Source organism: Oncorhynchus tshawytscha, linkage group LG33 (genome assembly GCF_018296145.1).
Source record: "Oncorhynchus tshawytscha isolate Ot180627B linkage group LG33, Otsh_v2.0, whole genome shotgun sequence".
NCBI lineage: Eukaryota > Metazoa > Chordata > Actinopteri > Salmoniformes > Salmonidae > Oncorhynchus > Oncorhynchus tshawytscha.
This window is the reverse complement of record NC_056461.1, coordinates 5,919,045-5,946,497: the sequence shown is the minus strand read 5'-3', so window position 1 is coordinate 5,946,497 and position 27,453 is coordinate 5,919,045. Positions and strand designations below refer to the sequence as shown.

The following is a 27,453-nucleotide window of genomic DNA, read 5'->3' as shown; positions in this document are numbered from 1 at the left end:
TGTGCATCTTAACGGGACTAATATAAGTAAGTGGGTCAGAACTAAGTTTAGTTCATTGACTAAAACAATCGGGGTAGTTCTACCATATCCATTAGAACTGAACATACCAAGGATAAATACAAGGCCAGGCATGCCGTTTTCGTATATCTCTTCATAATCTTTATATCACAATGACGCAAATAATAATGCATATTCAGATTCTTCATGATCGTTATATCAATAAAGACAAGAAACTGACTTTTACCATGCCTTTTTTATTTTCAGTGTTATGCAACTTTAGAAGTATAAATATCTGTTTTAATATACATCTATGACATCCATAGAGATTTCCTTGGGCAAAATACAAAAACTCAAACATCTGTATTGTACAAATCCTAAAAGACAAACCATATAGTAAGCAAGTTCATCTAATACTAGTTTCACACAAAGGGAAAAAGGAAACTCCAAAAACAAGCAGGACAAATGTGGGACCCGACAGATGTTGAAACAGAGACATTGACCACCACACAGACAGACAGTCTAACACAACAGGGTGGCTGGATAGGTGAGGAAGTCACAGACACTACCAACACGAACATATTTCCTGTGACGTAGCGTATCGACTTGGCAAATCATTAACACAATATACTAAATATACATCCATGAAGTATTTGTAAACAAACACTGAATGTGCTATTTTTAAAGGATTTAAACATCAATCAGAACAAAAGGCATGGGGACAAATAGACATCATTAAAGGAAAGTGTTTTCTGATTCATTTCCATCTGTATCCATCCACTGGGCACAACATATTTTGTTGATTTGACATTTGGTTGAGATGTCATCTAATGTGAATTCAACGTCAAATCAACAAAAATATGTCACCGTGTCATTCAATTTTGGTTAAAGTTAGGTGCAAAAAAAAATATGAAATTCCCTTACATTGATGACTTTCTTCAAATCCAATCAGTATTTCACGTTCATTCAACGTCATCCCATTGAATCTTTTTGGTTGAAATGACGTGGAAACAAGGTTGACTCAACCCGCTTTTGCCCAGTGGGAAGAGCCTGTTTGATAGGGAACAACATTCTCATCTCAATCATTCTTTCTATTAACTTGTACAACTAGAAGGAAGGTGTCTAATATTAAGGTGACTTTTTTTCTCTCCCCCCAAATGTTTGACAATACATTTACAATAACTAAATGAGTAAAACTTCAGATTCTTATTTTAAAAAAAATCTTTACAATCAATCTCATTCGTTATTTTCTACAATGTGCATTCGTGGGTACAGGTTACCATTTATGTAAATATATAGCGTCCCGTTTAGTTTTTGTTTGCCTCCCTAAGATAAAGTAGATTGTCTATTGTTATGACATAGCCGACAGAGTAAATATTGTATAGCATATTTTGAAAATCTACTTTGTGTTGGATATTTAGGGTATGCAATCAAAAGGACTGGCGGCTAAACTACAGGATATGCCCACGTCAGCGTAAAAGAAGTCCACTGTTTTTTGATACACAAAGCCAGTATAATCACCTAAACATCAGCTGTCTAGAATAATGACTTATGTATATAAGATTTGTATACTGGTGCATTTTGTTCTTACAAAATCAGTAATTTCAAGCCTATTGTTAGCTAGACATTTAACTGGATATTGTTTTCATCTGGCTGATCTGGCACATAAATGTAGGCTACTGCATTGCTTATGAAAAAAATAAAATAAAAAACAGGAGTTGAATGAAAATGACAAAAAAAAACACAAAAAAACAATAGAACACAACTTCAGAAGATTATCTGAAATCTAATCTCTTGCAACCCTGACGTTCCCAATATATTTTCCAGACGTTTACTTGAATTTGAGCCCTTTTTTAATTTACCATACCCAAAAAATGCATTTCCCATTGCATGAACATCTATCGCACAAATAAACAAAACTGGAAAACAACATCCAGTAAGATGCAGATTACTCCTTAAAAACGGACTTTCAGAAATCTCTTCCACAGTGTGGCAAACATACTTAGAATTGTTGGTTCATTCCATCAACTCATTGAGCTTGCATTCTACACATTGTCATGATAACATACATATTTTCTCAGTGAAATATTCAAATTTATTGGGCTCAGTGAAATATTCCAGTGTATTACAATTCTTCATACATTATGGCAAAATGGAGATTGAACACATTCTTGGGAACCACTTGCCTCTTTCAGTTTTTTATTTGTTTATTTTCAACACTACATTTTTGGGGAAAAGCACAATTACCCATTTATGCTTTATTTCTATTCAAGTAAAATTCAGAACATATCGGAACTGTTAAAATGACCATGTTAGAGAGGATGTATTTTGGATAGGTATAGATAGACATTATGTTAGCTTATTCTAGACCACAGAATTATCAAGCAGAACATGATTCTGAAATGACATCACTGAGTATACAAACATGACATTGACATGATTCTGAAATGACATCACTGAGTATACAAACATGACATTGACATGATTCTGAAATGACATCACTGAGTATACAAACATGACATTGCAAAATATATACATATAAAACAAACACGTATATTTCCTTAAGCCCATGTATCCCCATTTTTACAGTTAGTGTTGATAATTACTTACAAGATATTGCATAAAAATCAAAGGTTAAGAAATGTAGAGATGTGAAAGGAATGTGAATTACAACATAACCTGCTAAGAACAGCAAGTTTTTTTTATTCCCCATAACCCTAAGGCCTCATCCACTAAATATGATTCCAGAACCGTAAGATGATTCCATATTAAATAGTTATAGGTAAGAAGTACAGAAAATGGTGCGTTTCTTCTGTGCACCGCTAACCCAAAAAAAACTAACTTCACTTCTTGGTAATACAAAATAAAGAAAAAACGACATAAGATAAAGTATCTAAACAAACTTGGTGATATTTGACTTCGGTATAACGAGTGTGAGTGAATGATCGGCATCAATATCACAATGCTTAAATGGTTGACTGGATGATGTGCCATGGCTACTGTGTTTTCAGCTCACATAACTCTTTGAGTGGGAGTGAAATGGACATAGTTCAGTCTACACACATCGACAGTCTGCTACCTTTAATGTCAGGTGCTCTAAACCCAGTGCAATTCAATTCAATTCAACGTGCACCCATGACATATTGATTGCACATTGCACTCTGCTGTCAATTAAAAATAAAGCCCCCAATCAATCACCAGATACAAATTTGACACCTTTGTTACACACAGCAGAGAACCACAAATGAGCAGCAAAATCAGTCTACATTCAGTCCAAAAACATTAGACATTTATTGTATCGACCAAGCATTCACAATCACCACCACACACATTCAGGATAACACACACAAATCTGTCTCTCTCACGCAATATAAACACTGAAGTAACAGCTTCCCCGGTTCTCAAAAAAATAAGGCATGATGACACTACTAACAAAAACAAAAATGTTTTATTTCTGACATATCGCAAAATCAAAAGGTGGCTGCCGTCGTATTTTTTAAATCCAGCATTTACTTCCTGTTTGCGGGGCCACGTGGAAAATCCTTCGATTGCTTGTGTCGGGCCAAGTCTTTGTCTGAACCTGTGGCTTCTTTCACCACAGCAGCCACTCTTGAAGTCTCTCTCTTGGTGTTTTTCTGTGCAGATGCTACCTCTTGAGCAGATTCCCCTTTCTTCTTGTCAGCCTGTTCTTTTCGGCTGGAGGTTACCTGCTTGTCAGAGTTAGTGACCCTGGGTTCAGCTGTGCCGAGTTTGGCCTGGGGGGTGCTGTTGCTGGTGGCTGCTGGCCCTGTGGCATCCACCCCACCCAGGCCCCTATAAGAGTCCAACCTAAGGCCTTCTGACCTAGGGGCCTCTTCCCTCGGCTTCTCCTGGTCCTCCCTAGAGGTCTGGACCACAGCCTCCTGTCCGGTGCTGCCGTTGGCCCTGCTTGAGAGAGTTCCACCTTTGGGTGGGTGTGCTTCTCTTCTCACTGCTGGGGCTGGCACCACTGGTAAAGGGGCGGATTGGGAGGGAACACTGGACCAGGTCGGAGGCTCTTTCTGGGCTTGTCGGGTTGCAGCAAAGATATGGGCTGGCTCTTTCATGACAGTGGTTGCGTTTGGGGAAAGAGTTTTGTGAGGGGGTGATTTATGTTTTGAATCTATGATTTGTCTGACAACTGTTGAAGTAGTGATTTCCTTTTGTTTTGAGTTGATTGAGGTTGAGATAGAGGTTTTCTGAGGGGCTGATTTCTGTTTTGAGTCCAGGTTATCTTTGATGACTTGGGCTGGGGTTGGGGCAAAGGTGTGGGGTTCTGGTTCTTTCTGTTTCTTTCTTGGGTCAGAGTTTTGTCTGACAACAGGAGTTAGGGCAGGAATTTGGGACAAAGATTCCTTTAGTTTGGAGACTGAACTTTCTTTGACATGGCTTTGGACTGAGGTTTTGAGTAGGGGATCTTTCTGTTTTGAGTCTGGAATTTCTTTGACCATTGAGACCGAGGTTTTCTGAGATGACTCTTGCGGTTTTGAATCAAGGCTCACTTTGACGACTGGGGCTGTGGCAGACGTTTTCGCTTCATACCTCCCCCTCTCCTCCTCTGTCTTCCCAAACGTTTGTGAAGGGAGAGGTGAGTCAGATCTTGGCTTAGTTTTGGGATTGAAGATCGTTTGTTTTGTTGAAGCGGGACTTGGTGGGGACTGTTTCACTGTCCGCACAGGACTCGTCTCTTTGATATTTACATCAACAGTTTGCTTTTTAGTGATGAGTATTTCTGCCTCAAGAGCTCCTTTGACCCAAGCCTTTTCAGCAGGTCGATTTGTTAAAGATAACTGCTCTCGCTCTACAGTCTTTGCATTGCTACCCTTCATCTTTGGTGAAGTGGGATGTTCTCTACTTTGCTTCGCTACACTACTATTTGCTACCTGACTGCTAAGGGTACAAGAATATTTTCTTTGATCACACCTTTGTGTTGCTTCTGTTGTTCCAGTTGCATTGTACAACATTTCTTTCGACAAAACACATTTTACATCCACTTTAGGACTTGTCTCTCTGACTTGGGTCATTTGATCTCTTCCTGCGTTTGCAGTTTGGAGCTCCTCAACAGCAGACACACTGGCAGGTTCATTGGCATTGTTTGGAACTGGCCTGTTTCTTTGAACCGTGTCGGGATTCTGGGTTTTCTCCGTGCCATGCTGTTTTTGAGAAGCTTGACCACTTGTTCGGTTCTTATCTCCAAGACTAGGTATTGGAGCAGGGATGGACGATTGCTTTGTGGTCCCTGTCGAGGGACTGCTGGATAACATCTGCTGCTTTGACAGGTATGGAGTCTGCTCTAAAATATATTGTACGAATGTAGTGATGCTACCTGTATTCTCAGCTGGTCCTTGTTTCTCATTGCTCTGCAGGTAACTGGGCCCTGACTGACATTCTGAACTTTGCTTCACTGGTACAGCTACATGAGGGGCAGTTGTATGAACCTCCACTTTTGGGGCAGGGACGGATGGTGCAGTCTTCCTGGGATTCCCTGGCTTTGCGGCGACAACTGTATTGGATGTCTTGGAAACGTCAATGTTGTTTTGCTGTGCAGGAGCTGAAGTTCCTTGAGGTGGCTCAACCTCCTCCTCCTCCTGGTCTTCGTTGCTGACCTCCCGTATGGAGGGCGTCTTCCCGCAGTGGGAAAAGTGGGCGCTGTGGCGCGATGTCCTATGATCGTGAGCTATCATACTGGACCTGCTCTCTTGTTTCCCACCAAAGTCGGAGACCTCTGCCTTGGAGGAAGCCATAGGGGGTTCACTGTGACTAGGTCTGTCGTATGGCATCTCACCACTGCTACTGCATTTAAACCCAGTGTTGGAAATACTAGCCTCTTTGGCGGGAACTGGGCTGCTGAGGGCCACAACAGCTGCAGGGCTTAGTATACTGGTGGGCGGGCTTTTCTGCTTGTCAGAGGGTTTGAGCAGGGGAATCAACACCTGCCGCTCAACTGGGCTTTGCAGCCATGTGGGTATCCCTATTGAGCCGCCATCGCTGTCCGCCAACTTGGAGAGGCAGGTGTCTGTTTTAGACACCCTTGGCCCGGAAAGAAGGCCAATGTCCAGGGTGCCCTCTAGGGGTTTGAGGGAGGAGACCAGACGCCCCTCCAGCTTGTATTCCGAGGAGGTCTTCCTGAGGGAGCCTTCATTGGAGGAGATGAGCTGGAGTTTCTCCACGGCGCTTCCCTCCCCCCTCCCAGAGAACATCTTGGGGTTCAGGCCCTCAGGGCTGGTGTGGACGCTGCTCATTGAACTTTTGATGTGGTCTAGAGCCAGCGCTGAGTCCAGCTGCAGACTCTTGGAACGTATGGAGCTAAAATGGAGGCTCTCATGAATGCCGGGAGAGAGACGACACATGCCGCCGTCTTCTCGCTCCTCGAACGACAGCCTCTTTCGGGCAAATTCCATGTTGGGGGCCTTGAAATCAAGTCTGTCAGGCTTACCCCCCTCTTTGCTCTGCCTGGACAGCTGCCACTCAGGCTTCTGGAGGCTCCAGTCAGGATGGATAGAGCACAGAGACGAGTCAGCGCTATTGCCCCCAAGTGGTTCGGGGGTGCCCTCACCGGCACGCGTGTTCAGCTTCTTATACAGAACATCTTTTAGGGTGAAGCTGGCAGCTTTGCCTTCCAGTGAGACTGTATCTGAGCCTTGGCTTCTGCCCTGGCATCTTCCTCCTTCAGCACCAGATGTATCAGACTCCTGTAGAGCATCCTGCTTCTGCAGGGATTCTCGCCTCTCTGACCAGTCCTGTTTCTTCATCACCCCCTTGGCTTTCAGTTTCTCCTTGTCCAGCTCTTCCATAGACTCCTGCCGACCCATCTTGCGGCCAACGGGCCTCTTGAGGCAGCCCTGCTCAGCCGGCCTGACCCGGGTGATGGCCGGAGGCTCGCTGGGCGTCTCCTCCACACTCTGCAGGGTGTGGTGGTCCATGTCCCCAGGACGCACCTCCGCTCCCAGGGCCTCTTCCTGGGTCACCTCCAGGCTGTGCTTCCTGGAACACAGGTGCTTCTTGTCACCCGTGTAGGAGGGTGACAGCTTCTCCTCCGACTGCACCCGCTGGAGGAGCGGCGAGCGTGGCGGCTCCGCACTCTTGGGCCGTACCATGTGGCGGACAATGGTGGGGGGAGAGTGCATCTTGACTGGGAAGGCCTGGGTGGTCTTGGAGATCCCCATGGTCCCATGGCTGAGTAAGGGAGATGGTGAGCGCTGCGGGGAGGTGGGCTGTGGGGTCGGAGATGGGGTGCGAGCCAGCGGGGAGAGGGGAATGCTGCCGGCGGACTTGCGACGGCCCTGTCGGAGCCTCTGGCCCGTCAGTTTGGGGCCCAGGCCGTGGAGGGTGCTGGGACGAATGTGGCCGGAGCCTGCGGGGGAGTTTGGAGCGCTGGAGCTCGGGGAGCTACTCTGAGAGGAGTTGCCACCTGGAAACACAGAGGGAAGGACATTATTCAACTAATAATCTTTTATAGTAGTAAATATTGTACACCTTCATTTAAGAAACAATTATTGTTTCACTGATAAACACTGCTCAATTCTAAAATGTATTTTATTGTGTACATTTAATTTATTCCATCGAATGTGAACGATTGACAGTCTATCTCACCTGACTGGTTGAAGTCAGGGGTGGGTCGGAAGGCTGCGGTGGGGGAGCGGGGGGACAGGCTGTGGGTAGGAGACCCTGGGAGACTCTCCCCGGAGGACAGGGAGCGGTTGAGAGAGGAGAAACTACGGCTGGTCTGCAGCAGAGGGGAGGGCTGCATGGCAAAACGCCTGAACACAGACCGCCGCCTGGAGAGAGAGGAGAGAAGACAACGTCAGTCTACCAGCATGAGGCCCAGAAACTCACTAGAATGTATTTGTGGTCTAGACTCTAGAGAGCGTCTAATCTAAGAAAACTATCCTTAAAAATGTGTTATAACTTTAAAAAAAATTAAAACAGTCCTCTCACTGTCAAATGCGTTTATTTTCTGCAAACTTAACATGTGTAAATATTTGTATGAACATAACAAGATTCAACAACTGAGACATAAACTGAACAAGTTCCACAGACATGTGACTAACAGAAATGTTAGTCCCTAATGTGTCCCTGAACTAAGGGGAGCCCGGATCCCAATCCCATTGAGTATGTCTGGGACCTGTTGGACCGGAGGGTGAGGACTAGGGCCATTCCCCCCAGAAATGTCCAGGAACTTGCAGGTGCCTTGGTGGAGGAGTGGGGTAACATCTCACAGCAAGAACTGGCAAATCTGGTGCAGTCCATGAGGAGGAGATGCACTGCAGTACTTAATGCAGCTGGTGGCCACACCAGATACTGACTGTTACTTTTGATTTTGACCCCCCTTTGTTCAGGGGCACATTATTCAATTTATGTTAATGACATGTCTGTGGAACTTGTTCAGTTTATGTCTCGGTTATTGAATATTGCTATGTTCATACAAATATTTACACGTAAGTTTCCGGAAAATAAATGCAGTTGACAGTGAGGACGTTTCTTTTTTTTGATGAGTTGATGATCATTGTTTTTAAATGGTGGTATAACAATGTTTATGTTCTTGAGTAACCAATAAAACCATTCAGTCAATCAAAAATGAAAGCCACAGTGCGATCTTTGGAATGAAAAACTTGACCGACAGTAGTGATGAGAGTTGTCGTTGTCTAGTAGTGACAGGGGGGGATTTTAGCACTGTTGCAAGGAGCCACAGCTACACCTTGTGGTTATACTGTATATGACAAAACCTGAAAACGCTTGCTGTACCTGCTTAATAGTGACCTCTACAGAGCACACCGTATAGAGACCTAGATCTAGTTAATTGGTTCATATCTAATAATGAAATGGTTTCTCATATAGAAAACAACAAAGCCAAACATGAAATTCTTGCCTTTCTTGAGTCTTCTCCTTCTTGGGCTTCTTGGTGCGTCGGATCATCTTGCTCCTGCAGCTGTTCCTCCTGGCAGGCCCTGTTTTGATGGAGGTGTTCTCAAACGGTGTGGTGGAGATGGCCACCTTACTGCCACTCTGGAAAGGAAGCAGATACATGGACACATAAGATAAACTGGCCGAAAATGAGTGTTAAGTTAGAAACAGGGTTGGAAAAAAAAAAAAAATAGTTGGCTGGACGACTGTAAATGAAATTACCGGTAGATAAACAACGTGCGCTCGATCATGAGAATATCAAGTTGCAAACTAGAAATACCTTTAAAATATACCTTATGCTTATGCGATTACATCACTACCCTTTGTGGACAACTGTTACTAGCAGTTACAGTACACATCTGATGAAAGCTTTATATCCAATGGTTCTCTGACCTTGAGCAGCAGTTCCACCACCTCAGTGTGGACCAGGCCATGGACCGGCTCTCCATTCACATGAGTGATGAGGTCACCAGCTTTCAGCCCCGCCTTCAGGGCCGGACCCGGGTCCTCCACATTCTAAACACATAGAAACACAGTTAGCTACTTGTATCTATCATCACTCAATAATGAGATCATATTGCAGTACAAAAACAAAACATTGTATCCCATGGTACAGGTTTAATTGAATACAGCCACTTAACGTATTATTCAATATCCAATGACACGGATGAAAGTGACCAACAAAAATGTACTGTATTATCGGTACTTCATTAGCTATTTGACTGTGTTTGTCCCAACGTGGTGAAACAAGGCTGTTCTTACTAAGACCGTGTGGTAGACAGTGTAGACATCACGGTCGCAGGCGTACACCGGGATGGCCCGCAGCGTGAAACCAAACTTCTTCCCCGAGCTGTGGATGATGATTGGCTGCCGAGGGCAGATGACGCAGAGGGAGGAGTCTCGGCTGGGGGAGGAGTCACGAGAAGATGGGTCCGAGGAGAGGGAGTAGGGGGATATGGGGCTGGCCAGAGGGGATACCCCGAAGATATCTGGAACAATAAGACGGACAAATAAATGTCATTATTTTGAATGATTAAAAATGGCTGTAAATATCACAAAGCATTTAAGATAACTGGAAGAATGAGAAAGACATTTCTAATGATATCTGTACCAATATGAGACACACATTAACGAAAGGCATTTTACTAGGGGAAATAATGTGGCCATTGTGATACAATCAAGAGACTAATCTGGGAATCTGCCAGATAGTGTGAAAGCTAAAGAAGTGTTGCCATAAACATTTTTTTAATAGCACACCATCAATTTGAATTCTAAAAATTCTTCAAACCAAAAACCCAGTGGAGGTTCATTTAAAGGTAAAAACACAGACACACATACGAAGACCGCTACTGTCATTTCTATTGACCTGTTTTCCAGTGGCAATCCCCTCAGTACCCAGCTGTTCCTATAAAGCCTGGGAGCCATGCATTACTGTGTCCCTGCTGGGAGTGAGCCCTAAGGGATTTACTCCCCTCCCAACAGTGGAAGGGCCTCTCAGCTCACTACCGAGTTAGTGGCTCCTCTTCTGGGCTACTGCGCACACAGCCACTCCATAAACTGGAGCCTCATCCCAGCAGGAGCTGTGCCAATTTCACACAGATCTTTCATCTCGGCATCTTTCATCTCTTTCACACTCCTCTCTCGAAATCCATCGCTCTAATTCTAATTATGTGCTCGCGCTTACTCCTCATCCTGTCCTCTAACCTCCTCTAAATCGAAATGCTAGAGATCACAGGGGTTGTGTGTGTCCTCTCACCTCCAGGGATCCTGAGGGAGAGTGCACTAGCTGAGACAGACTTGGAAACTTTGGCAACACCACCATGCTTATCCCCATGTCCATCGGGCTGCAGGACGCCATGCTGCCCTCCCAGGTCCACGGGAGTCTTGGAGGAGGAGTCAGGGCTGTCTATGCCCTCATCCCTGGAAGGAAGCGGGTCCAGGTGCTCCGAGAAACTACCTACAGACCAAAGAAGAACAGGGTACAATTATGTCCCATACAGGTTTTTGTTACAATCAAGCACATTAAAAACCTTGAACAATATCATAACATTTTTTTTGCTTTTGCATACCAGTTGAACCCAGTCTTAAACACTCAACATGATGCCCATATCTAGCATTATCCCTACATCTTCTACCAGCTCGAACCAGTGCTCTAGGCCTCCATACCAGAGAGAGTAGCCCCGCTGTGGGTGCTCCCAGGGGTGGTTGCTTCAGCCTCGTCCTCTCCGACAGAGAAGGCCACCTTGCTGGGGTCCCCCAGGACCAGGGACTCCTCATCTCCGTCCTCGGCCGAGATGGCAAACTTGGGGAGCAGGCCGGGGGGGCGAAGGCCCATGCTAGCGCTCTCTGTGTCCGAGGATCGGGACAGGGAGTGCCTGAGGGGAGAAAATGGAAATGGGTAAATATCAACCACCCTCAGAAAAGAAACATTCAAAACATACTAGTTTACTGAATTATAATTGTTGTACTGACTAATTGGGTTATGCATTGTAAGTGTAATGGTGATGAGAACTGAATGAATAGTGAACCAAAAGGTGTGTGAAAACAATAGATGGTCATTAATCAGAGTTTGAGTGTAACAGAAGGGATATTGTGAAGCGTACATTTCAGTGAACTCCGGTGTCCAGCTCAGAGAGTCCACAGTCAGAGAGCTCTCACTCTTCTTCTCCTCCGTCTCGCCCTTCTCCTCCAGCTGGCCACGGGACAAGTCCAAACTGCTGTACACCTACACACCACACAGACCGAGAGACCGACACATGCAGGGATAGACACACAGACAGAGACCTTACAGACTGTCCTCATAGAGGAGAAAAAACTACTGTACACCTAAACACATCACTCATAAATATATCCATTCATAGTATGAAAAAGTTGGGACAGACCTTGACAATATAGAAAACAGGCAGTGATTCCAAAATAGCGGCAGCAGCCACTGCTTAGACTGCTAGGCTGTGCACTATAAACTGGTGGGTCGTGGTGGATCACGGAACAAAAACTCTTCCTCAGCCATTCTCCTGCCTTCGAAGGCACATTGTTTTCAGAGGCAGAGCATACCGCAATGCAGCACAACAACACGCACGTGTTGGCATTGTGTTCTAAGTTCTCCCAAAATAGATCTGATTTGCAGCAGAACATTTATGCAAAGCTGAGACTTACATTACATGATGTAGGGGGTTGGGGTAAAGATGCATAGCATGTCTTATGGACCAAACCAAGTCTGTTCCATATGAAATCTTACATGTTGAGTTAACACTGAAAGCTGTTGGTTTGAACTACCATCCTTTTCTGTTTATGGTAACGACCTCATTGATACATAATTGGCTTTCCATCATAAGGAGTGATATGGAAGTGTGCGAGCAGTGATGCCTTGAGTGAATGCTTTGTGACTTACCGAGAGAGTGAGAGAAACAGCGACAGAGCGATAGAAAGAAAGAGAACACACCTTGGAGAACCTGTGAGAGCAGGAGGAGAACTGTCGTAGTTCCACATTGAAGTCTTCATCATTCGTATCCTCCTCCTCCTCCGTCTCCAGGTGATGGTACCTATCTGATCGAGCTGTGGGGGGGAAAAAACGTTCAATTTTGAAGTTGCTGTATTTTATAGTATAGATTACTGTACTTTTTAAGAGCAGGAAGTAGACTAGACTCACTGTCGAAGTAGCTGTATTCTAGAGTATAGATTACTGTACTTTTTAATAGCAGGAAGTAGACTAGACTCACTGTCGAAGTAGCTGGTGTCGTCCTCTGACTCCAGCTGAGGGATGAACTCAGCCTTCTGTCTCAGCAGACTGTCCCAGTCCAGAGTCTGGAAGAACTGGTGGTGCTTCACCTCATACGCACCGCCTAAGGAAGGATGCACAAACACATTATGAACAGACACATATAACCTGACAGAGCTTGAGAGAATCTGCAGAGAAGAATGGGAGAAACTCCCCAAATACAGGTGTGCCAAACTTGTAGCGTCATACACAAGAAGGCTCAAGGCTGTAATCGCTGCAAAAGGTGCTTCAACAAAGTACTGAGTAAAGGGTCTGAATACTTATGTAAATGTGCTATGTTTTTTTGTTTTAAAGCTTTGTCATTATTGCGTATTGTTGTGGGGGAAAAAATGCTTTAATTCATTTTAGAATAAGGTTGTAACGTAACAAAATGTGGAAAAAGTCAAGGGGTCTGAATACTTTATGAATGCACTGTACACACACGCACACACACAGTGGTGTAAAGTACTTAATAAAAATACTTTGAAGTACGACTTAAGTAGTTTTTTGTTGTAGCTGTACTTTACTATGTCTTTTTCGGACAATTTCTACTTCACTACATTCCTAAAGAAAATGTGCTTTTTACTCCATACATTTCCCCTGACACCCAAAGTATTTGTTATATTTTGAATGCTGAGCAGAAAAGCCCCTGCCTTTCCGTAAAATACAAAAAAACAAGAAAAAGGCGCCACCTGGTTTGCTTAATATAAGGAATTTAAAATGATTTGTACTTTTACTTTTGATACTTAAGTATATTTAAAACCAAATACTTTTAGACTTTTACTCAAGTAGTATTTTACTAAGTGACTCTCACTTGAGTCATTTTCTATTAAGGTATCTTTACTTTTACTCAAGTATGGCAAATGGGGTACTTTTTCCACCTCTGCATACACAAACAGACTCACAGAGATGGACATAGATATCTTGCACACATAGGCCTACTGCAAGTACCAACATACACACTTCTGGTCCATTCAAGACAAAAGTTGACATTGGACAGCGGTGCCACCACCCCAACACAAAAGGAAATGCAGACGCTAACATTTCATCCTCTTTTTTTTACTGGCCAGCACCCAAAAGTGACATCACCAGCCATCAATTATGCAGTGCAATTTCCTGCCGGTGACCTTTGAGGAAGAGACGGAGGGCCGCCGATGAATAGCTCGACCCCAACCTCTGGATCTGATGAATACAGTCCTGTATAGCCTGCTGTGCAGGAGACAAAGGCTACGTTCCAAATGGCACCCTAATTCCCTTCACGGTGCACTACTTTTGACCAGAGCCCTATATAGCAAATAGGGTGCCCTTTAAGACACGGCGGGGAGCCCGTGGCTTCATCTCAGGTCAGGGACAATGTTTATGATTCGCAGACGCTGAAGATGCGTGACCTTGCCCGGGTCGACATTCGAGGGAGGAATTATTGTAATTGGGGAAAGGAAAAGGTGAGGCAGCGGGGTTTTGTGATAAACTGTTCTGCCCATTTGTTTGATCCCATTTGTCCAGCCTTGTATCTTTAAATAATGGGCTGTGCTGAGAAGGCACCAAGAGAGTTATGACAATAACCACTGTCTGTACCTGGACAGTTTTAACTGAGGGGAGAGGACGCTCCCTGGTAGGTCATAACTGTTAGTAAACCTTTGAACACCTTCAACCTCTAATAATAGAAAACATTTCATTTCCTGTACACTGTGCTGAGTTTCAACAAATTAAACGTAGCCCCAATAAATCCAATCTTTTGCCTGACTCGCATAAATATGGGGCCGACTCTAACCGTAATCTGCTTGGTGGATGTGAAACCAGGCCAGCCTAGTACAGCTTGGTTTGGTTTGGTTTGGTAGAGTGAAAAAGGTATTTGTCTGTGGCATGTGTTGTGCACAACTTGTGCCTACCTGTTCCCATCCTCTCCAGAGGGTTCTGTCTGAGTAACAGGGTGATCAGTTCCTGGGAGTCGGCAGGGGGAGCATCTTCTCCTTCCGGCCAGTTGATCTCATCTTGGAAACAACAACACACTCAGTTAGTTAGTACTTAGCAAAATCCCACAGACAACACATATGGAGTTAGCTAGAAGCTAGCAACAATATCCCACACAAAAAAAAACTGAGCTGACTAGCCGTTAGCAATATCCCATAGAAACACACACCGAGTTAGCTAGCCATTAGCACTATCCCATAGACAACACATACGGAGTTAGCAGTTAGCCACATTTAACAGTCCCACAGTCAATCTGATTAATGCCTGTCATTGAGAGTTTCCTCAGACAAAAGGGCATATTGTCATTCACACCATTGAATTTGGAAATTGGCGATCTTCACTCCCTCAAGGATGAGATGAAATTCATGATTGTGTGTTCTCCAGTACTGGAATAATATGTATTATTCCAGGTCTGAATTTTTTAAATAATTACAATGCCTTCAGAAAGTATTCATACCCTTCGATTTATCCACGTGACTCGTTTCAGGAAACTGGGCGTATGTTGCGCCATTTTTAAATTTATTTTTATTATCAAAAATGCGTTTTTAGGCAGAAATGCCTACTGGAACATGTGAACTTCATGTGCCTTAATAATAAACTTGTATGCCATCTGTAAATATGAATAAAATTGTTAAATTACGAGCCTAGTCGGTTTAGCCACAGAAACAACCATCCCGCCAGCCATGGTCGGCTGAGATAATGAGAAGGCTCGACATGCAGAGAGATGAGTTCGGATTGATCTGCCATCTAGCTTGCTGCTGTCTATAACATGAGCTGGTCATTATGTGTAGGTAATCCTTTCTAATCTGCTAACACTGAATACATGTTGCTCTCCACTTTCTGGAGAACCGAGTTTTGAAGGCAGTGGAATTAGAGTATGATAGCTAAGGAGATGGAGATACTTCTGCCGTTTGATTGCAAATATGCAGACGGAGTCAAAAAGAGAACTGTTGTATAAAACACCCGACTGGATTACGTCTTCACACTAAGGGTAACCATGGCATCCGTGACAGAGGGAGAAGCGTCCATCCATGTTTACGGGTAAGATAGTCTAGCTAGCTACATTTTCAGATATTACATGTCTCATTTTGTCAGAAAGTCGTTATCATTTCAAGTTAAAGCCTACTGTTAGCTAGTTAGATACCGTTAGCTGGCTGCCTAGTTAGCTAATGTTACGTGTATGATCTGTGTAGTCGATAGACTGTCGATAGACGTAGCTGGTACCAGAGCGCAGAATAATTTGCGAACGCTCAACACCCATTGAATAGGGCCTGTGTCACTAATCATTGGCATAAACATGTCAGTAAATTTTTCCCAACAGCACAGTTGCAGTCACCAACGCTCTAGATAACGTAAAAACAGCCAAACAAGTTCTGCTAGAGTGAGTAAAATGGTCAGAGAGTTCTCTCATTTGTGTCTGGAAGTAGCTAGCTAGCCAGCCAACGTTAGCCAGTTAGCTTGACTGCTGTTAGTCAGAACCCAACCCTTCTCCTCGTCCGCGCCCCGTACGCTCTGAGAGTGAAACGCTCCGAGTATACGAACGCCCAGAGCACACTCTGATTAAATTTACGAATACACCCGTAGTATAAGCCAGCCTTTAGTCTTGAAATATCGAGTTGTTTAGTACATAGCCTCACATGTGAATCCTTAAAGAGATGGGTGGGGCTGAAGCCTAAGAAGGTGTGAACGATGCTGAATGGGTGAAGATAAAGAAGAGCTCTCCAGTAGGTCCCAATACATTCAAGGGACATTATCTCAAGTGTGGTTACAAATGTATCAACTTTCAAAGCAGAATTACTAAGACATAACATTTGGACATAAAAATGTATCCAATGTAAAGTACACCATTTCAAATTTAGCTACAAAAGACCGAATCGAGCCTGTCGGTCACATTTTGTTGTGTTAGAGGATGAATTCAAAATTGATTCAATATTTTTTTGATTCTCACCCATGTACACACCCCATTTTAGCAAATGTATTGAAAATTAAATATCTAATTTATAGACGTATTCACATCCCTGAGTCAAGAAGCACCTTTAGCAGCGATTACAGCTTTAAGTCGTATTGGCTATCAGCGTTACACATCTGCATTTGGGGATTTTCTTCCATTCTTCCTTCCTTAATGATTTCTCAAGCTCTGTTAAGTTAGGTGGGGAGCGGTGGTAAACAGCAATCTTCAAGTCTTTCCACAGACTTTCAAATGGGATTCAAGTCTGGGCTTTGGCTGAGCCCCTCAAGGACTTTCACATTTATGTTCTGAAGCCATTCCAGCGTTGCTTTGGGTGTATGGTTGGGGTCATTGTCCTGTAGAAACGTAAGTCTTTGCCCCAGTCTAAGGTTGTTTGCACTCTGAAGCAGGTTTTCATCAAGGATTTTGCTCTATTTGACTCCATTGACTGTTTCCTCTATCTTTACCAGTCTCCCAGTCCTTGCCGCTGAAAAACATCCCATCCTCATAGCATGATGCTGCCACCACCATGCTTTATGTTAGGGGTGGTGTTAGACAGGTGATGAGCTGTACCTGGTTTTCTCCAGACAGGGCTTTGCATTCAGGCTAAAGATTTATATTTTTGTCTCATCAGACCACAAAATCATTTGCCTTATGCTCTCAGTCTCTCAAGTTCATTTTTGCAAACTCCAGGCGTGTCCATGTGCCCTTTTTCTCAGGAGTGACTTCCGTCTGGCCACTCTCCCATAACACCCAGATTGGCGTAGAGACTGTTGTCCTTCTGGCAGGTTCTCCCATCTCAGCCAAGGAACTCTGTAGCTCTGTCAGATTGGTCATTGGGTTCTTGGTCACCTCCCTGACCAAGGTCCTTCTTGCCCGTTTGGTCAGGATCGGGGTAGAGTCTGGGTAGTTCCATATCTTTTCCATTTCCCAATGACCACTGTGGTCTTGGAAACTTTCAACACTCTAGAAATGGTTGTATACCCTTCCCCAGATATATGCAGTGGTGTAAAGTACTTAAGTAAAAAATAGTATAAAGTACTACTGTACTTAAGTAGTTCTTTTGGGGTATCTGTACTTTACTTTTTATATTTTTGCCAACTTTTACTTTTCTACATTCCTAAAGAAAATAATGTACTTTTTACTCCATACATTTTCCCTGACATCGAAAAGTACATGTTACAATCTGATCTGGAGGACTCACTAAACAGAGAACATCCTGGTCATCCCTACTGCCTCTGATCTGGAGGACTCACTAAACAGAGAACATCCTGGTCATCCCTACTGCCTCTGATCTGGAGGACTCACTAAACTAAACAGAGAACATCCTGGTCATCCCTACTGCCTCTGATCTGGAGGACTCACTAAACAGAGAACATCCTGGTCATCCCTACTGCCTCTGATCTGGAGGACTCACTAAACAGAGAACATCCTGGTCATCCCTACTGCCTCTGATCTGGAGGACTCACTAAACAGAGAACATCCTGGTCATCCCTACTGCCTCTGATCTGGAGGACTCACTAAACAGAGAACATCCTGGTCATCCCTACTGCCTCTGATCTGGAGGACTCACTAAACAGAGGACTCACTAAACAGAGAACATCCCTGGTCATCCCTACTGCCTCTGATCTGGAGGACTCACTAAACAGAGAACATCCCTGGTCATCCCTACTGCCTCTGATCTGGAGGACTCACTAAACAGAGAACATCCTGGTCATCCCTACTGCCTCTGATCTGGAGGACTCACTAAACAGAGAACATCCCTGGTCATCCCTACTGCCTCTGATCTGGAGGACTCACTAAACAGAGAACATCCTGGTCATCCCTACTGCCTCTGATCTGGAGGACTCACTAAACAGAGAACATCCTGGTCATCCCTACTGCCTCTGATCTGGAGGACTCACTAAACAGAGAACATCCTGGTCATCCCTACTGCCTCTGATCTGGAGGACTCACTAAACAGAGAACATCCTGGTCATCCCTACTGCCTCTGATCTGGAGGACTCACTAAACAGAGAACATCCTGGTCATCCCTACTGCCTCTGATCTGGAGGACTCACTAAACAGAGAACATCCTGGTCATCCCTACTGCCTCTGATCTGGAGGACTCACTAAACAGAGAACATCCCTGGTCATCCCTACTGCCTCTGATCTGGAGGACTCACTAAACAGAGAACATCCCTGGTCATCCCTACTGCCTCTGATCTGGAGGACTCACTAAACAGAGAACATCCTGGTCATCCCTACTGCCTCTGATCTGGAGGACTCACTAAACAGAGAACATCCTGGTCATCCCTACTGCCTCTGATCTGGAGGACTCACTAAACAGAGAACATCCTGGTCATCCCTACTGCCTCTGATCTGGAGGACTCACTAAACAGAGAACATCCCTGGTCATCCCTACTGCCTCTGATCTGGAGGACTCACTAAACAGAGAACATCCCTGGTCATCCCTACTGCCTCTGATCTGGAGGACTCACTAAACAGAGAACATCCTGGTCATCCCTACTGCCTCTGATCTGGAGGACTCACTAAACAGAGAACATCCCTGGTCATCCCTACTGCCTCTGATCTGGAGGACTCACTAAACAGAGAACATCCTGGTCATCCCTACTGCCTCTGATCTGGAGGACTCACTAAACAGAGAACATCCTGGTCATCCCTACTGCCTCTGATCTGGAGGACTCACTAAACAGAGAACATCCTGGTCATCCCTACTGCCTCTGATCTGGAGGACTCACTAAACAGAGAACATCCTGGTCATCCCTACTGCCTCTGATCTGGAGGACTCACTAAACAGAGAACATCCTGGTCATCCCTACTGCCTCTGATCTGGAGGACTCACTAAACAGAGAACATCCTGGTCATCCCTACTGCCTCTGATCTGGAGGACTCACTAAACAGAGAACATCCCTGGTCATCCCTACTGCCTCTGATCTGGAGGACTCACTAAACAGAGAACATCCCTGGTCATCCCTACTGCCTCTGATCTGGAGGACTCACTAAACAGAGAACATCCTGGTCATCCCTACTGCCTCTGATCTGGAGGACTCACTAAACAGAGAACATCCCTGGTCATCCCTACTGCCTCTGATCTGGAGGACTCACTAAACAGAGAACATCCTGGTCATCCCTACTGCCTCTGATCTGGAGGACTCACTAAACAGAGAACATCCTGGTCATCCCTACTGCCTCTGATCTGGAGGACTCACTAAACAGAGAACATCCCTGGTCATCCCTACTGCCTCTGATCTGGAGGACTCACTAAACAGAGAACATCCTGGTCATCCCTACTGCCTCTGATCTGGAGGACTCACTAAACAGAGAACATCCCTGGTCATCCCTACTGCCTCTGATCTGGAGGACTCACTAAACAGAGAACATCCCTGGTCATCCCTACTGCCTCTGATCTGGAGGACTCACTAAACAGAGAACATCCTGGTCATCCCTACTGCCTCTGATCTGGAGGACTCACTAAACAGAGAACATCCTGGTCATCCCTACTGCCTCTGATCTGGAGGACTCACTAAACAGAGAACATCCTGGTCATCCCTACTGCCTCTGATCTGGAGGACTCACTAAACAGAGAACATCCTGGTCATCCCTACTGCCTCTGATCTGGAGGACTCACTAAACAGAGAACATCCTGGTCATCCCTACTGCCTCTGATCTGGAGGACTCACTAAACAGAGAACATCCTGGTCATCCCTACTGCCTCTGATCTGGAGGACTCACTAAACAGAGAACATCCTGGTCATCCCTACTGCCTCTGATCTGGAGGACTCACTAAACAGAGAACATCCTGGTCATCCCTACTGCCTCTGATCTGGAGGACTCACTAAACAGAGAACATCCTGGTCATCCCTACTGCCTCTGATCTGGTGGACTCACTAAACAGAGAACATCCTGGTCATCCCTACTGCCTCTGATCTGGAGGACTCACTAAACAGAGAACATCCTGGTCATCCCTACTGCCTCTGATCTGGAGGACTCACTAAACAGAGAACATCCCTGGTCATCCCTACTGCCTCTGATCTGGAGGACTCACTAAACAGAGAACATCCTGGTCATCCCTACCCTACTGCCTCTGATCTGGAGGACTCACTAAACAGAGAACATCCTGGTCATCCCTACTGCCTCTGATCTGGAGGACTCACTAAACAGAGAACATCCTGGTCATCCCTACTGCCTCTGATCTGGAGGACTCACTAAACAGAGAACATCCCTGGTCATCCCTACTGCCTCTGATCTGGAGGACTCACTAAACAGAGAACATCCCTGGTCATCCCTACTGCCTCTGATCTGGAGGACTCACTAAACAGAGAACATCCTGGTCATCGTAGTATTTTACTGGGTGACTTTCCCTTTTACTTGAGTCATTGTCGATTAAGGTATCTTTACTTTTACTCCAGTATGACAATTGAATACTTTTCCCACCACTGGATATATGCCTCATCCCAATTCTATTTTGGACAGTTCCTTGGACTTCATAGTATAGTTTCTACTTTTACATGCACTGTCAACTGTGGGACATTATTTAGACAGGTGTCCAAAATTTTTTATTGGCCACAGGTGGACTCTAATCAAGTTGTAGTGACATCTCAAGGATGATCAAAGGAAATTGGATGCACCTGAGCTCAATTTGGAGTGTCATAGCAAAGGGTGGGAATACTTATTTAAATGAAATATTTAATTTTTCAAAAATTTAGCAAAAATGTCTAAAAACATCTCACTTTGTCATTATGGGGTACTGTGTGTAAAAAACAAGCAATTTAATCAATTTTGAATTCAGACTAACACAATAAAATGTAAAATAAGTCAAGGGGTATGACTAATTTCTGAAGGTACTGTATGTCATCAAAATATCTGTGTGTGCATCTCCATGTCTCTGTGTGTTCATGTGTGTTTGACAAGTGTAGCCTGTTCACAAAAGTTGAAAAATAGCAGCATACGCCACGCCAGTATAGACTGTGCCATTCCACGGATTTCTCTTTGGTGCCATTTCGCTCCCATTTTCATCAAATTTGGGAGTGAAGCATGAATATGCATGGAGGCCCCCAGGCCTGAGCAGCGTGGCATTCAGCTCAGCGTGTTCAGAGCCCTTTAATTAACACTGCGTCCCTCTGGCCTGCCATGATGGAGAGCACACCAAGTCTGTCATGGCAGCACATTCATTAACATAGGATAGAGGGAACACCTGGGTTCTCTGTAAACTATCATAAAGTTATCAAAAACTTGAAAAAATGTATGTCTCATGTCAAGCTGAATCCACACCCCCACACACCATCTGTTTTGTGCATTACATGCCTTAATCCCAAATGAATCGGAAAGATTGGCACCATCTAATTCCATACTGAATAATTACCATTAAGGCCTGCATATTTTTGTACTACTTAGTTATGCATTGATGTCAACGTTAAGTGCACATTCGACTTCATTGGAACTTAGGATTCGCCCCATAAGTCAAATCACAAAGAGAGAAGAGAGACTGACCGCTGATGACCTGCCCAAACAGTTCTTCTGGTGTGTCTCCAAAGAAAGGTACGCAGCCGACCAGAAACTCATAGAGGATGATGCCCATAGCCCACCAGTCCACAGGCTTCCCATAGCCCTGTCTCAGGATCACCTCTGGAGCAATGTACTCTGGGGTCCCACACACCTGCAGACACAGACAGAAGGCAACAGGTATAGGCACATTATAATAGTAGTATGTTTTGGTGAAAGGTTGAGGCTGGACATTGTCACATTGGAAAAAGAATAACCTGAAAGCTGTTGGTATCCAATTTCTGAACACTTTGAACAGTGTTCAGACTGAATCCCATAGTTGTCATGTTCTCTCTGCTTTCTTGTTTTCATTACCAAAATAAATAAATGAGCAAGAAAGATTGGCTTATACTGTAGGTAGAATGTCACTCATCTCCACACAATGTACCTGTTTATCAGAGAACTCCCGGGCGTCCTTCTCTATGTGTCCCTCGTACAGGTTAGTGGTCATGTTCATCAGGCCCACCTTGGACAGCCCAAAGTCTGTCAACTTGATGTGGCCCATGGAGGTCACCAGCAGACTGGGGAAGGGAGAGAACGAGAGAAAACCATAACATGGATGCCAATGGCAGAAGATAGCGTCCGGCATTGTTGGAGCTCAGGAAACGTATTATACCCTGCAATTACATCTGCAACCCTGTACATGTGACTGTACAACTACACAATCTCACTCAATTGGCACAATAACATCGATCACTCAAGTGACTGGCAATTTCAAAAAGGTTAAGATCATCAGTCAAAATACACCAAATGCTTCCATGCTCAGGTCACTAACTCTCATTGTTAAAATGGTCATTTTAAGGCACTGGAAAGAGGAGCAAGTCACCCTTATTTGCAGAATGGCTCAAACTGTCAATGAACACTGTCAAACGTGATCTTTTTTTTGTAAACATAAAGGGAAAGATAAAGGAATATGAAAACAAATGGGCCAAGTTTGAAGTTGTCTTGGTGTGAATGAAAATGGGGGAAGATTTGATTGACAAATTATAAATAATAATCATGGGTATTGATACAAAATTATTTATACAAAACCAATATACCAATCAATAATATGTACAGTACATTTATACAAATAATGTACATAATGAAAAATTGCTGTCAACTTTATTATGACTAACTTTAGCATTTCATAATATTAATGACCTATTTATTTCTTGTTCTTTAAATTTCGTTGCAGCCCTCCCATATACGCAACATTTGTATTTCAATTTCTTGTTAGGATTAAATTGTGATATGCAAAGAAAAGTATAGAAATGTGACAAAATAGGAGGAGAGTGAACAATGTGTTTACATGTGGTGTTTTATTTGTTGTTGCTTGGCTAGTGTGACATGTTGTAAATTAATAAATTAATTGAAAAAAAGACAAATAAATCAATAAAAATCACCAGTCAGCACTAACAGATCTGAGACCAGGCTATATCTATCTACCTTCTCAGTGACATTATCTGACCTTACTATAGAGATATTAGAGACTGACTTGTCTGGTTTGAGATCCCTGTGGACGATGCCATAGTTGTGGAGGTACTCCAGAGCCAGTACCGTCTCAGCAAAGTACATCCTGGCCATGTCCACAGGCAGGGGGCCCATGTTCTTCAGCAGGTTGGCACAGTCACCTCCTAATGGCACACAAGAGACAGATACTCGGTTTATTGAGTTAATTCTGACATTGAAATATACTACAATGAAGTACATTCAACATTTGTAAAATGATTAAATGATTAATCCCAACCTAAAAAGTGCATTTGGTAAAAAATAGGGATGGAACATTAACATGAACCAGTAATTCTACAGCAGTTTATCCCCCCGGGTGTCAGCATTTTTTTATTATTTTTTTTAAATAAGAAAAGGCTAGCTACCTTCCACATACTCCATGACCATGCAGAGGTGTCGTCGCGTCTGGAAGGAGCAGTACATGGAGACCACGAAGGGGTTCTCAGCGAAGGTCAGGATGTCTCTCTCCACGAAGGCCTGCTGGATCTGATTCCTCAGCATCAGGTTCTGTTTGTTGATCTTCTTCATGGCAAAACGCTGCTTGGTCTCCTTATGGCGCACCAGATACACAGCCCTGTCAGAGAGAGAGAGAGAGAGAGGCGGAGAGAGAGAGAGAGAGAGAAGTCAAAGGCTAAGTTAAATCAACCATACATTACTCTGTCAGACAGAGAATGACACGGTTAGCCATAAACATGGTAAAGGTTGAAATCACACATTCATAGCTCTGTAGGAGAGGGAATACATGATGTAAGTGCTGCGGTATATACTTATTTGAGGTTTAGGAACAGAAAAGGACAGGGCCATGAATTGAAGGTTGAAAATATGAGTACAAAATGTGAGTAAATCCAAATCACATATCCAATTCAAATCCTAAATGACAGCTGAAACAGGTTTGGATTCCATCACCGTCCTGACGAAGACCAGAGAAGTTTCTCTCACCCGTAGGCTCCGTTGCTGATGAGTTTGGTCATCTCAAAGTCCATCTCGCAGGGCTTTCGTCGGGATCGTAGGGCCGCGCTCAGACTCTGGGACTGGGAGGACGAGAGTAGAGAAACTTTATTCTACTGAAATACATCAAACCTGTCATTAAAAACTTGAATAAAATATACTGAATACTCACAGAGTCATCCGTCTCTGGTGTTTCCGCTATCCCACTGTCATAACTGGTCATCTGAGCAATTTCTGTGTGTGTGTGTGTGTGTGTGTGTGTGTGAGAGAGAGTGAGAGAGAACAGCATTTCATTCGACTTTGCAATTTCATCATTTTCACCTCCAAACACCAAACAGTGACCTTTAAATCCAGATGTCCTATATACACACACCTCAACATTTAGTCAAAGCCTATAGGGAGTTGACATTACTGCATATTAACACACTTTCTTTTTTTTGGCACTTAAGAAAGAGCAATCTGTTGACTTTGTCCACCTAATAAGCTGAGTCTGAGAAATCCTAAATGAGAGGAAATGAGGTGGAAACCAGAAGTGGCAGCAACACATGTCAGACATCCATTAAGAAAACCACAACTCCAGAACACTCAAGTGTATGTGTGTGCGTCTTGCATGTGTAGCGTTTATATACATGCACGTGTGTGTGCATCCCTTCCCATCAGTGATGTATGAACAGCAGGAGGTAGCGAATCAGGAGGGGGGTCGTTCGGTCGTCCCCACAGAGACCCTAAACCCATTTCCAATGCCACTTAACATCTGTCCCTGCCTAGAAGGCTGCTTCCAGCACTCCAGGCTACTGGACAAGGAAAACACATGGAATAAGCCCAGGGGAAATGAGTGGAGAGACATTGGCAAATGAGGACGGAGGTTAGTGAGCCAGTCTGTGTGTAGAACTGTTTCAGCTCTATAGGGAGACCATTCGTTTCTAATTAGTCAGAATGAACGTTGGGGTTTAATTTAAATTGAGAGAGAGAGAGAGAGAGAGAGAGTCATTAGGATGGCAGTCCGTTCAGTACAGGACACATGATACTCTACATCACCTTTGTCTTAGACCTTCTTCATTGGTGTTTAATACTAGCCTGACAGGTTATATTAGCCTTGCAAAAAAATATTTACTGTAATGCTGATGCAATATTTTGGTCATTGTGGATACTGAAATGGTAGCTTGTACTTCTAGTACTAGTTCTTTTGTAGTAGTTAAACTGCAGTAATACAAGTCATTCTTCTCTAAAAACTGATAAGATGTTCAGCTCCAGCAGTGCTTCCAAAACGTTTAGACCCCAATAGCCACAACATAATTACGATGTTTTATTTATCGTAGTACATTATCACAGTACATTACAGAGGGAGTTTTACGAGGAACAGAACGTGCAAGAAATTATTTTTCTCAAAATGTAGGCTTTAGTGTTCTGATGAAGCTGGTTGGGGTTAACTAGATTCTGTGTCAGGATCATATTCTTATCATAGAATTATATTTATCATACTTTCATCAGGTCATCAATGTAGCTGAGACTTTGAGAACACAAAGCATGACAAGTGATTGGATGATCCACAATACAATGGCTGCGTTACGATTCTCTACCTTTCTCCAGAAGATTGCACTCGTTCAATCCCCCTCATGCATTTAAAAATCATTGGATTGGTGCAAGCATGGCTGGAGGGAGTTTCCACCATATTCCTCACTCCATTGAAATCCACGAGGGGGTACACTTCAGGGAAAGGGTGAAGAATTGGAATGTACATCTTGATTACTTCCTTTATCAATGCAGCCCACTACTGGAATGAGTTCACGGGCCTTGCAGCTTTCATAGAAAGCACTCTTCTCATTTCTGAACGTGTAATGTGCGGCTGCACCTCCACTAACTTTGGTTTAGGCCAGGGCTCTCCAACCGTGTTCCTGGAGAACTATCCTCATGTCAGTTTTCACTCCAACCCAAGTTGTAATTAACTTGCTTCAGCTTATTAACCAGCTAATTATTAATCAAGTGCGTTAGATTAGAGTCGGAGTTAAAACCTACAGGACGGTAGTTCTCCAGGAACAGGGTTGGAGTTAAAACCGACAGGACGGTAGTTCTCCAGGAACAGAGTCGGAGTTAAAACCTACAGGACGATAGATCTCCAGGAACAGGGTTGGAGTTAAAACCGACAGGACGGTAGTTCTCCAGGAACAGGGTTGGAGTTAAAACCGACAGGCCGGTAGTTCTCCAGGAACAGAGTCGGAGTTAGAACCTACAGGACGATAGATCTCCAGGAACAGGGTTGGAGTTAAAACCGACAGGACGGTTGTTCTCCAGGAACAGGGTCGGAGTTAAAACCTACAGGACGATAGTTCTCCAGGAACAGGGTTGGAGTTAAAACCGACAGGACGGTAGTTCTCCAGGAACAGGGTTGGAGTTAAAACCTACAGGACGATAGTTCTCCAGGAACAGGGTTGGAGTTAAAACCGACAGGACGGTAGTTCTCCAGGAACAGAGTTGGAGTTAAAACCGACAGGACGGTAGTTCTCCAGGAACAGGGTTGGAGTTAAAACTTACAGGACGGTAGTTCTCCAGGAACAGGGTTGGAGAGCCCTGGTTTAGGCACGGTCTACCTACTCCCTAAAAGGTCAAAAGTCAAACTTGACATACCTTCCAGGGGGTCCCGTGTGAGACCCAGCTGGCTGATGATGTAGCGGGGGATGTCAGTCTTGATGCCCTGGCCCTCTTTGGCGTGACCCTCGGCAGCTTCCAACAGATGGTAGAACTCCTCTGGATCAAACTCCTGAGGAGAGGACAACACGGGGACACGGGTTTCACTTCTGGAACTCTTAGTTTTAAGTTCCAATGGGCATCGTCTGTGTGCTGTTGGCTTTTTTCTGGGTTGATGGTGATGCTATTG

The 27,453-nt window shown here is 44.2% G+C and overlaps 1 protein-coding gene across 5 annotated transcripts in view; it reads right to left on the bottom strand.

Moving 5' to 3' along the window:
• Positions 1 to 234: 234 nt before the first annotated feature.
• Positions 235 to 27,453, bottom strand: part of LOC112230789 (microtubule-associated serine/threonine-protein kinase 3) — a 177,950-nt gene continuing 150,731 nt past the window's right edge. For all 5 annotated transcript variants that reach the window (XM_024397078.2, XM_024397079.2, XM_024397082.2 and 2 more), the window contains 18 exons: positions 27,204 to 27,336; positions 24,751 to 24,812; positions 24,570 to 24,661; positions 23,996 to 24,204; positions 23,617 to 23,755; positions 22,528 to 22,660; positions 22,089 to 22,254; positions 14,566 to 14,667; positions 12,639 to 12,761; positions 12,362 to 12,474; positions 11,523 to 11,644; positions 11,086 to 11,294; positions 10,676 to 10,876; positions 9,682 to 9,908; positions 9,313 to 9,435; positions 8,885 to 9,021; positions 7,609 to 7,793; positions 235 to 7,426 (listed from right to left, as the gene is read on the bottom strand). In XM_024397078.2, coding sequence (XP_024252846.1) covers positions 3,507 to 7,426; positions 7,609 to 7,793; positions 8,885 to 9,021; positions 9,313 to 9,435; positions 9,682 to 9,908; positions 10,676 to 10,876; positions 11,086 to 11,294; positions 11,523 to 11,644; positions 12,362 to 12,474; positions 12,639 to 12,761; positions 14,566 to 14,667; positions 22,089 to 22,254; positions 22,528 to 22,660; positions 23,617 to 23,755; positions 23,996 to 24,204; positions 24,570 to 24,661; positions 24,751 to 24,812; positions 27,204 to 27,336 — 6,396 coding nt within the window. In that variant the 3' untranslated portion in view covers positions 235 to 3,506. The remainder of the gene's footprint in view (positions 7,427 to 7,608; positions 7,794 to 8,884; positions 9,022 to 9,312; positions 9,436 to 9,681; positions 9,909 to 10,675; positions 10,877 to 11,085; positions 11,295 to 11,522; positions 11,645 to 12,361; positions 12,475 to 12,638; positions 12,762 to 14,565; positions 14,668 to 22,088; positions 22,255 to 22,527; positions 22,661 to 23,616; positions 23,756 to 23,995; positions 24,205 to 24,569; positions 24,662 to 24,750; positions 24,813 to 27,203; positions 27,337 to 27,453) is intronic.